Source organism: Triturus cristatus, chromosome 8 (genome assembly GCF_964204655.1).
Source record: "Triturus cristatus chromosome 8, aTriCri1.1, whole genome shotgun sequence".
Classification (NCBI taxonomy): domain Eukaryota; kingdom Metazoa; phylum Chordata; class Amphibia; order Caudata; family Salamandridae; genus Triturus; species Triturus cristatus.
In genome coordinates this window covers 327,276,216-327,288,492 of record NC_140591.1, presented here as the reverse complement: position 1 = coordinate 327,288,492, position 12,277 = coordinate 327,276,216, and the positions used below count along the sequence as shown (strand labels likewise).

The 12,277-nt window shown below is 45.9% G+C and overlaps 1 protein-coding gene across 1 annotated transcript in view; it reads right to left on the bottom strand.

Moving 5' to 3' along the window:
- RASL11A (RAS like family 11 member A) overlaps positions 1-11,684 on the bottom strand; it is a 28,431-nt gene extending 16,747 nt beyond the window's left edge. Inside the window, exon 1 of the mRNA XM_085621628.1 lies at positions 11,630-11,684. Within this exon, the coding sequence (XP_085477754.1) occupies positions 11,630-11,648 (19 nt within the window). The 5' untranslated portion in view covers positions 11,649-11,684. The remainder of the gene's footprint in view (positions 1-11,629) is intronic.
- Between the last annotated feature and the right edge of the window lie 593 nt (positions 11,685-12,277).

The following is a 12,277-nucleotide window of genomic DNA, read 5'->3' as shown; positions in this document are numbered from 1 at the left end:
GTGGGCACCGGCTTGCAGCAACAAAGCGCTCCTGAGCGCTGAAGGAAAATAAAAGCGCTTCCAGGTGCTTAGGGATGCAAATAAAGGGCTCCCAGCGCTTTAAGAAGGATAATAACGAAGTCCAGCAAAGTTCTTCCGTGCATGCAGCAGGGCAGGGGTGAGGGGCAAGGCTAGACCCAGAGCCAGCTCACTGGGCCTCCAGGCAGGGAGGTAGTCCAAGTGGCGGTCCTCTGGTCCAGCAGCAGCAGCAGCCCCCCTCAGGTAAGATCCTGGCAGAGAACAATTTCTGTGGGGACACAGCCCCATTTTTATACAGTCAAACCCTTTGTTCTGGGTTCAGGGTGAGGGGGAAAACCAGTCGCAGCTGGTTGGGGAGCACCCTTGATGTGCTCAGCCCCTCACTCTATTCACTGGCAGGGCTAGGGTCGTCAGTCGCACCACAGGGGGCGGGGCCAGCATTGTGTGTGGAAAACCCTGGCCTATTCAGGACCCAGGTGTACTCCTCCCACCCATCTAGCTGCTGATCTCCCCATTCACCACTGGGTGACTCATCCTGACTCTGGGGAATCCCTAGCCCGTCACATGACATGACCAGCCAATCACGCGACAGACACACTGCACACAGAAGTGCCCACTTCTAGAAGTGGCACTTCCACACTAGGTACATGCACGCCGCACACATCATCGCGCAGCATTCACTCCCACGAGTCCGCACATACCAAACTCGGGCCTGCACACCCCACGCATCAGGAACTACTAGGGACACATACATTCCCCATGCATTCCTATGGGAGGGCAGGCCTATCCCACCACATGCACTCAGAGCACGCACGCACTTTACCCTGGGACACAGGGAAAGTGCGCAGAGACCAAACAATTACCACACCAAGTCACCAGTAAAACGCAAAAAAGTTCAGGGGTGAACCTGCCAGAAGGGCCAAGTCCAACAGTCTGGATTTTGCTCTGTAGTGGTTGAACCTGGCCTCCACCTACAAGGTGGCCTAGGTACACAACCTGACTCTGCCCTATCTGGCACTTAGTAGCCTTGATAGTTAGGCCTGCTTTTTGCAGGGCCTCCAAAACATTCCTCAGGTGGACCAGGTGATCCTCCCAGGTGGAGCTAAAGACAGCAATATCATCTAGATGTGCTGCACTATAGTCTTCCAGGCCTGTAAGGACTTGATTCACCAACCTTTGGAAAGTGGCATGTGCATTCTTCAAACCAAAGGGCATTACAACAAATTGATAGTGCCCACTAGGGGTAGAAAATGCTGTCTTTGGCTTTGCATCATCAGCTAGTCTGATCTGCCAGTAGCCAGCTGTCAAGTCAAATGTGCTTAGAAACTTGGCTGAGGCCAAAGTATCTATCAGCTCATAAGCCCTTGGGATGGGAATCAGTCATAGTGACTGCATTGAGACCCCTGTAATCCACACAAAACCTCATCTCTCTCTTACCATCTTTGGTGTGAGGTTTAGGCACCAGGACTACTGGACTAGCCCAAGGGCTATCTGAGGGTTCAATGACTCCCAAATCCAACATCTTTTGGACTTCTGTCCTGATACAGTCCCTGACATGATCAGGTTGCCTGTAAATCTTATTTTAAACGGGCAGACTGTCCCCAGTGTCCACTTCATGAGTGCACCAGGTAGTCTGACTTGGAGTCAGAGAAAATATATGTTTGAACTGGCTGAGAACCTTTCTGCAGTCAGTTTGCTCCTGGACAGTGAGGCTGCCTGCCAAGGCTACACCATCTACGGATCCACTGTCAGGGTTCTGAGAGAGCAGGTCAGGGAGTGGGTCACTCTCTTCCTCTTGTCCCTTATCAGTAGCCATGAGCAAGCCCATGTCTGCCCTGTCAACATATGGTTTAAGTCTGTTGACATGAAGTACCCTATGGGGACTCCTGGGGGTTCCAAGGTCTACCAAGTAGGTAACCTCCGCCTTTTGTTCAACAATTGTATGGGGCCCACTCCATTTATCTTGGAGGTCTGCTGGGGTCACAGGCTCCAACACCCACACCTTCTGCCCTGGCTGGTAAACAGTCAGCACAGCCTTTTGGTCATGCCAGGCCTTTTGTAATTCCTGGCTAGCATCAAGGTTTTTAGTTGCCTTTTTCATATACTCAGCCATCCTGGAGTGGAGACAAAGTACATAGTCCACTATGTCCTGTTTAGGGGGTTTGAGAGGTAACTCCCATCCCTCCTTCACCAGACACAAAGGACCCCTAACAGGATGGCCAAACAAAAGTTCAAAGGGGCTGTAACCAACCCCCTTTTGTGGCACCTCCCTGTAGGCAAACAAAAGGCAGGACAAAAGGATGTCCCATCTGCGCCTTAAGCTTTTCTGGGAGACCTTTGATCATGCCCTTTAAGGTTTTGTTGAACCTTTCAACTAAACCATTGCATTGTGGGTGATAGGGTGTGGTGAATTTGTAATTCACTCCACACTCCTTACACATTGCAGTCAAGAAACTAGACATGAAGTTTGCACCCCTGTCAGATACTACCTCCTTAGGGAAACCCACTCTTGAGAATATACCCAAGAGGGCCCTTGCCACCACAGGTGCTGTAGTGGTCCTACGGGGAATGGCTTCTGGGTACCTAGTGGCATGGTCCACCACCAGGATAAATCTGTGCCCAGAGGCTGTTTGAGGATCCATGGAACCAACTATGTCAATCCCAACCCTCTCAAAGGGAACCCCCACCACAGGTAATGGTATCAGGGGGGCCTTTGTGGTTCCACCTGCCTTGCCACTGGCTTGACATGTTACACAGGGGCGACAAAACTCCTTAGTGTCTTCAGACATGTGGGGCCAATGAAAGTGAGGAACAATTCTGGCCCAAGTCTTGTTTTGGCCCAAGTGTCCTGCTAGGGGAATATCATGGGCTAGTGTCAGTAGGAAGACCCTAAACCTCAAAGGTATTACCAACCTCCTGGAAGCACCAGGCTTGGGGTCTCTTCTCTCTGAATATAGGAGTCCATCATCCCAATACATTTTATGGGTGCCACTAGTATTCCCAGCAGCCTCATCAGCAACTTGCTTTCTGAGGGGTTCAAGAGAGGGGCAGTTTTGCTGCTCCTGGCTCAGATCTGCCCTGGAAGGGCCCCCTGTCCCCAAGAACTCAACCTGGTCAGGTTCAAGCTCCTCTGGGACAGTTCCTTCTTCAGGTCCAATATCATCTCCCTCAGGAGGCTGATCTGTATTCTGAGTCAGGGGGGAAGGCACTGCCTTAACCCTGCTGCTCCTCTTCTTGGGAGGCACCTGGTCCATTCTTCCAGAATCCAGGGCCTGTTCAGTTTTAGACATTTTGGCCTGTGACCTGGGGGCATATGTATCAAAAACCGTATTTGCGTTTCTCAAATAGCGATTTTTTGAGAATCGCTATTTGAGAATTGCAAAACGGGATGTATTTAAAAATTCGCACATATTTTGCAAATTCTTAATATTCCTTAATTGCAATTAGCAAATTGCGAAATCGCAATTAAGGAATACCTTCCCATTCATTCCTATGGGCCAGGAGGCCCATAGGAATGAATAGGAAGTAATTCTCAAATTGCCAATTGCAATTTGCTAATCGCAAATTGAGAATAATTTCAAAGGTGCAAGGGTGTCATGATGACACCCTGATGCACCCCTGAAATGAACATGTGTGCGCATATGGCGCACATACATGCCCTAAGGGCATGTATGTGCGCCACATGGCACTTTGAAAAATGCCAAAAATTGCATTTTTCAAAGAAATCGCAAATTACCACCAACTTGAAGTTGGTGGTAATTTGCGATTTCTTAAGGAGAATTCGCACAACTTGGGTGCATGTTACATAGCATTTAAGGAATCGCAAAATTAGCGATTCCTTAATAATGCGATGCGAAAATGTCAAATACATCGCGTTTTGCGATTTTGTATTCGCAAACGCTGTTTTTTTGCGATTCGCAGCGTTTGCGAATACAAAATCGTTTGATACATATGCCCCCTGGTCACAGCAAATACATGTGCAGGGATCCCTAGCATTTCTGCATGTGTCCTAAGCTCCACTTCAGCCCAAGCTGACGTTTCTAGATCATTGCCAAGTAAGCATTCAACAGGGAGGTTTGCACTTACCACAACCTTTTTGAGGCCAGTTACCCCTCCCCAGGAGAAATTAACAACTGCCAAGGAATGGTCTGTCCTGACATTGCTAGCATTGGTCACTTGGTACATTTCACCAAGTATAATCTGCCCAGGATTCACAAGATCCTTTGTCACCATTGTGACACTTGCTCCTATTTCCCTGAATGCCAAAGCCTCTATTCCATTAATCAAAGGCTGCTGCCTGTATTTGCCCAAGTTACTGGGACTCACAAAGGAGGACATGTCCATGCCTCCATCACAGATCAGGACAGCCTGAGTTGGAACTCTGACTAGGCCAGAGTCCACCTCGGAACCCAGGGTTAACCCTACCACACCCTTATTCTGAGTACTACCACCACCAATTGTAGCTGCACTAGGGGGAACAGTTGCCTTAGGGGCAATGGTGGCTGGAGTTGAGTCTTTGGACTTGGTGCAATCACTAGTCCAATGTGTTTTCTGTTTACATATCTTGCACCATGGTTTCTTTTGGCCTTTCCTTTGTTAGATTGAGACTCGCCCCCTGAAGAAGATTTGTGGGGACCTTGTGAAAACTTCTGATCTTTACCCTTCTCCCCACCCTTGTCAGAGTTCTTTGAATCTTGCTTCTTTGGGTCACCACCTTGGTTCTGAACCTTCTACCTCACCCTGGTTCTGACCGATTTGTCTACCTTCTTTCCCAATTCTTGGGGAGAGGTCAGATCAGAATCCACCAGGTACTGATGCAACAGCTGATTTTGACAATTATTAAGGATCTGCTCCCTCGTAATTAAGTTGTACAATCTTTTGAAATCACACACCTTGCTGCCAAGCAACCAGCCCTCCAGAGCCTTAGTAGCACAATCTACAAAGTCCACCCAATCTTGATTCTGTGCCTTTTGGGTATCCCTGAACTTTAATCTATATTGTTCAGTGGTTCGGCCAAACTGATCAATCAGTGCACTCTTCAAGCTTTGGTAATCATCGGCATCCTCTTCTCTTACAGTGAGGAGCTTATCTCTGCCTTTGTCTGCAAAGGAGAGCCACAAGGTTTCTGCCCACTGCTCCTGGGGGACCCTCTGTACTTTACAGGCCCTTTCCAGTGCAGTAATCCATTTGTGGATGTCATCCCCACTCTGGTAAGGAGGGACAATCGTGTTTAGGTTTCTATGGTCATGAAACCTCTCCCTAACAATAGGGAAGTTGCTGCCGCCATGGGACTCTAGTCCCATCTTTTTTCTAGCTCTATGAAGCATCAGGGACTCCCTTTCTAGGGCTATCTGCTCTCTTCTGATCCTAAGCTGAACTTCCTCATACTGGAGCAGTCTCTCCTTTCTCTCTTGAGAGGTCTCCCTCCTATGAGAGGAAACAGAGGTCCCTATGGAGGTGTCAGAATGGTTAGACTTCTGGGAGGGAGATCTAGACCTTCTAGGCACACTCCCAACTCTTCCTGGTGGAGTAAAGAGAGGGCCATCATGCCCATCTTCCTCACCTACAGGAGGAGTTGCATTATCTAGGTTAGGATCAGTGTCATCCTCCTGGCCAGCTCCAGAGGTCAGGTCAGGGGTGTCTGTACCCCTGGGACCTTCCTCATCAGCTGCCCCACCCCTCTACCTACCCCATCAGACCCTGAGGTCTTTCTGAGATCATCTAGGAGGAGTACCTCTATGAGGCTTTGGGTGCTTGCACTTTTGCCTGTCTTTAACTTCCTAGTACTACACAATGCTCTTAATTCCAAGAATGGGAGTTTGTCATACTTGGAGACTAGAAGCCCACTGGCTTCTGGCAGGGACCCACTGGTTCCTGGCCTTGAAGACATTACTAGTGAGGTGTGGTGTATGCACTACCTACTCTAGTGTGGCCTACTAAACTCTATTGAGTTGTAGAAAGGGTGTGCTAAGCCCTTGACACACAACTCTAAGTTCAGTAGAACTTACTGTATTTTAAACTTGTATTATATATGTACATTAGGTACCTTTTGTGGTTTTCAGTTAGTCACTCACTTGAGATTATCTGGTAAAACAATAGCAAGCTGGAATCCCATACGCTGCACACCAATGTGAGAAGTTGGCCTGTTATATGCTGTCCACTAGTTATAGTGGGCACCTTGCACCAGTCCAAACAACCCCTTATTGATGATAGGTTAAAGACAACCTTTATTGAAAGCTATCATAGTGGTAGCTATGGAGAGCTTGAAGGAATGTAAAACAGCTTGTTTTACCAGTCTATAATCTCCTGAATGACCAAATGAAAGGGAACCGCACCAGGAATATATATAAAATATATGTATTTATTACTAAACACACCCTGCTAGTCTCTTTATGAGGCTAGAAGCAAAAGCACATAAGTTACCCTTCAAATATTACAGTAAATTAGCACAATACACATTAGGCCCTAGGGATGGACCAAACCATATACTAAGAAAGTGGTATAAGAACCACGACTTAACTAGACACAAGGCCTAGAGCCTGTAGAATCGCTGGGACCCCAAGGAACCCCTCTCACACAAAACCAAGCAACCTGCCTTCAGGTGGACCAGGTGATCCTCCCAGGAGGAGCTAAAGACAGCAATATCATCTAGATATACTGCACTATATAGTCTTCCAGGCCTGTAAGGACTCGATTCACCAACCTTTGGAAAGTGGCAGTGGCATTCTTCAAACCATCACAGACAACCCCGGAGAAGAGATTTTGAAGGCTGCAGAGGGGCTCTGCTCATGCATGGGCACCCTCTCACACAAAACCAAGCACCCTGCCTTCAGGATTGATAAGGCCTACCATAGGGGTGACTGATAGGTTTATATGTGCAGTGATAGGTGAGATATAGTGAACCTATATCTCAGTAAGGAATGCATGCACCACCTTACCCAGGCTGCAGTAGCAGACCTGTGGTGTCATTTTGGAGGGCTTCCCAGGGGTGGCACAATACATGCTGCAGCCCCTGGTAGACCTCTGGGGTACCTATGCCCTGGGTACATAGTATATCATATACTAGGGACTTATAAGGGCACCTCAGAATCCAATCTGTGGTGTACCTAAGGTACTAGGAATCCATTTAGAGAGGAAGCAGCTAGGCTGGGGTCCTGAATAGCAGAGCCCCAGCCAGACTGTAGTCGGAAAACAGTGTTACATCAGCAAAAAGTGGGAGTAACCATAAGTAGTAGATCCTACTCTCCTACAGCAGGTGTCTAGTGTTTGTGGCTTCTAGGCTTTCCTTGCTACTGAGATCTGTGTGGGTGGCCGTCGGGGCCAGGTGGGGCTGCAAGTGCTGTGTCTGCCGGAACCTGACCCTTGCTGACCAATCTCATGCTCCCAGTGCCCCTGCCGTGAGACATCTCAAGGACTATCTTTGAGTGGGTCTTTCTGCTGAGCTAATGTTCTTTTATAGCTGTCTTTGCATGCTGTCTCCGTAGCCCCTTCTCCCAATTCACCTGCAGCTGTGACGCCCGCAATCTGGTATGACTGGGTGGGCTGTAATGTGGAGAAGTCAACTGTAAAGAGTGTCCTAGTGTCCTCGTGCCCTCGCTTATGACCTCTTTAGTCTCCACGCCTCTGCTACCGCATTGGACGATTTAAAGCATGCGCGACCAACCACAAGTATGTATTTTGACTGGCTTTTCCTCCCGCTCCTGCTGGCACACGCCCTCGGTAGGCATTCCTCGTGGGCCCCCAACTGTCCGTCTTCACCTTCCCGGCCCTTGACCAAATCCATGGAAATTGGAAGAGTAGGTTTCTAAATAAGCAAATCGTTCACTTTTCTGGGAGTTGTACATTTGTACATGGAACTGGCATAATTTAATATCATTTTTACTTCTTTATCCACATTAAAACTCCTGCCCAGCATATTTCAAGTTGGAAATAGAGCTTTTTTTATGTCTCTCCTGACTCTGAGTCACAGAATGCGCTGTCTTTTGCAAGACATATTGTTATCTACAATGGGTTTAGAGCCCGCCTATTGCTTATGACTGGTTTGCTTCATGGTCACTCGTTTGTTTGCTTCTTATTCATCATCTGTATTAGCCTTCCTCTTCTTGTATTTGTCCAACCACTGCAGCATAAATGTATTATTTTGTCCTTCCACCAAGGCTACCCTTTAAGATGAGCGAGGAGGACTATGCCCAGTGCACCGGCCTCCACAGAGGTGCAGGTGCTGCCTGAAGTAGCCTCTTATGACTTGGGTCCAAAGAAATGTGTTTTCAAACACGGTTTCTGAGGGCTGATGGCACCCGTGTCTGCATTTTGTCATTTTTCTTTCATTTCATGTTGTTTTCTGCTTACCACTTTCAATTCCTGCTCCCCACTGTGACCCTGTGTTGCTTACACCCCTCATCGCTGTGTTGCTTCCACCACCCTTCAGTGCCCCGTGTTGCTCTCTCCCTGTTGCTTCTGCCTCACTTGCTTTAAAAAAATAACTCTTTTGTGCTTTATTTACTTGTTACCTACAGATCCAGCTCAGATCCGTAACTTAAATGAAAGAAAAAAGCAGTTGCGTTATTTCATAGGCGCACATATGTGCTCTGCGTGTGACAGCAAAATGGCGTGGCTGGTGCTTCAAAAACTTTTTTAAATTCTTCAGCCATGTGCACATAGGATATGCTGTGTCACGTGGCTAAAGCCATAGGCACAGACAATAGTTCCTAAAGGAAAGATCTATTGGCTTTGCCAATGCTTGTTTTCCCTTTGTCATCACAATGGCACTCTTTTCAAACATGCAATGTTGGGAGGCAGACGTTTCATACTGTTGCAAGGACGAACAAGTTAAAAGGCAGTATGGCATGGCATAGTAATACTAATCCCTTTGTCATCATTGTTTTTACACGTAGCACATCATCATGCGTATAACACCACATTATAGCCAGGGCCACTGGAATTATGCGGCGGGGAGCACCAAATTATGCTGCAGGGTTGACTAAATTATGCAGCACGATAAGGCAAAGTATGCAAAAGAATGTGGTACATTTTTTATAGTATTTATTCATTATTTTGTCATTGTTACACATAGTAATACTGTCTGGGCAAAGATTCCACCTCATTAGTACCTGTTTAACAATCAAATACAGAAATAAGCAAATGAAAGATGACCAGTTAACCTTTCGGAATGGCCTTCCACTGCGCACGAACATGTTGCTACCTTTTTAGTAACTTTTGATCCATTTGAGCTAGAGACAATTTTTTTTATTAACTAGGGCAGATTATGCACAAGTTGATTGATTATGTTGCAAATGCGACAAATCTATAATTATAAGTAAAAGCCATAGCAGTTGAATCACATAATTCTAGTAGCCCTGATTATAGCTATTTACCTGGCTAGCAACGTTGCCTAAAACACGATTTGCTTAGGCTGAGCTATGGACCACCATCCTTAGCAGGATCAAACTTGCTCTACTTTTACAGGAAGCAACAGAAACCATTAGTAAACTAGCTAGGTAACAGATTTATACTAACCATACACACCCAAACACAGCCTCACAACAGTAAACAACTGTTCCATGGGAATCCCAGAAAGTTGTACCCAGATTAGGAAAACATTACTGTACCGTACTAACAGTTGAAGGAATTTTACTTATGCGGATTAAGATAACATAATATAGCGGCCACATTTCACAGTATGAGCTGCTGAAAGAAGAGTGAAATATACTTATTTTCCCCCCTAAGAAGTATTTTTCACTCAATAAAAGTGTTCCTTTTTTCACATTTATCTGTCTTCCATCACATTAAAACAATGTATTGCATGGTTTCACTGGTGCAAGTGCACAAACAAGGATTAATATAAAAAACCTGCTTCATTTTCACACACATTCAGTGCATACCCTAGAAAACGGTTTGCCTCAACTTCATAACTCCTTTTTAAAAGCCACCTACAGGAACAAATCAACATAGGGGGACATTGTTTCCCTCCTTGAAGGAAAACAAGTGCAATTTTCAACATCCTAAGCACCGAATAAATGTTTTTATGTTCCATTCATTCATTAGTCTATCCATCACAATGTGCATTTACGCATTCACACCCATCCGTCCATTCATTCATGTACCCGTCTACATTCATGAATCCACCCATTCACTGGCCAAAACAATCCTGCGTCCATCTATTCCACCTTTGTGGCAACGTGTGCCTGTGTGCGCAACAAGACGATTTTCAGTCTTGACAGGTTGGGAACTTGTAGTGTACTTCCACAGCTCCTGTCATAGATCAATAAATGAACCAGGTAGTGGACTTTCCCAAACCTGTTCCATGGAAATGGAAGGTGGCACTAGAAGTCTATAGCTTCATTATTTTAACATTCCACATACACGATTGAGACATTTCTGCCATGCACGACTAAAAGGATTTCCTGTTCCATGAAAATCTGAGAAATTCTGCATTCATAAAAATAACACATTCATAAATTAAAAGGCAGTGCTGATATAGATATTTGATAATCATTCTCAACACATACGACTAAGAGGAATTCCTCTCACACAAATGAGGCATCCCTCGCACAACTGCTTAGCATCATACACCATAAGAAAGAATGAAAACTCTCCTCACATGTTTAGCTGCGAATCGATCCTCACAGCCATGCTTGCGAATCATTCCTCACACAAATAGTTGAAACAGTTTCTCAAACATGCAATAGAGAAGCGCACCTCCGACACGTGATTGACAGTCGCCCCTTGAAAACATTATTTACGAGCTACATTTTATATCCACTGTTGAGTGACGTTATCATATTACAATGCATTTCTTTCCCACGCTATTCAAAGTATATATTGCGAGCACAAATGCAAACCATTACACAATCATTTGATTAAGAGACATTCTTCAAATGTGTTATAAAGGACCGTATATCTGGCACGTTTTTGAGAGACACATACTATGAATGTGCTTAAGATATATTCTTTGCATGCCTGATTAAAGACCATTTCTCCAGTTGTAACCTTTATTTACTAATTGTGAGACTAGTTGTAGGGTATTTAATAAACCCACCTTAAAATGTCGTCATATGCAGGACCGATGGCAATTCTGCCTGGCACACTTTTAACTGAGAACGAGTGAAAGACACGCTTCATGCTTGACTGAGGGGCAATTCTCAGAGTGAATGCTCATCAGCATTGCAACATTTTGAAACTTACAAGGTTGATAAAATGAGAACCAGTCTCGACCGAGTCATCCTAATTGCACACAGAATTGACTATGTAAATACTTTTGGATGCAAGTGTTACTGCTTAACGTTAACGCCTTGAAAAGGGAACACACGTGCAAGAATATATTATAGATTTTAAATGAGCCAAATTTCAGAAGCAGCATAAACATTATTTTTTAAGGGCCCATCGAGTATATAGGAAAAAAGACATTTCTCTGCCCACTCCTGCATTTCTAACAATCACCAACTACAGCCTTTCTAGAATGCTTGTCTATTGAAGCCATCTTGGGTTGTGAGATGTATTGCGACATCTTTCACTGGCTATCGCCTGCAACTAGGTGTCAGGAAATCGTTCATTTAAAATAAAATATTCAGTTTGACAGCAGCCCTCCTCGCCTTGATTTCGGAAAACGCACTTAACAGGTAAAGCAGCATTGGGCGGCGAGATGCGTACAGCAAGCCACTTCAGATCAGCGCTGAGGTGCACGGAGGCAGACAGAGAGGCGTGGAGGAATGCTTGCCTCCACCCCCGCCATAATTAACGCAGAGCAGCGCAAGCACGCGGAGCGACGTGCGACCTCACTTACGTGGGGGTACAGGGAGAAGCTTCAGCACGCGAACAGGAAGTGGGCGCTAATAATCCGAAACAAACGCCCGTCAAAGTCAGAGCTTTTAAAAGCACCTTTAATTGAGTGCACTGCCGAAGTGTAGTGTCCGTTTTACCGCTTGGTTTTAGCCTGGCGTAATTTACATTATCTGGAAGGGGGTGCACAATGGAGCATAGGATCGGAATAGAAGAGCCATGGCGGGCGTGGGATTCACCCTCCCCAGCTGGTACACCGTGTCCTTTTGCTGGCCTAATTGACTCCCACATACAAATTAGCCAGCGTCGCTCATTTCCAGTGGCACTTCTCGTGAACACATCATCCCTTGGTCCAAAGCCATGTCGCATGAAAGCAACCCAGGGAGCTGATGTGACTCATTCATGGATTTGGAACAGCAGTAGCACATTGCTCCCAGAGGAGCTATAAAATGTGCACACAGTGACTGTATTGTGGACTGAC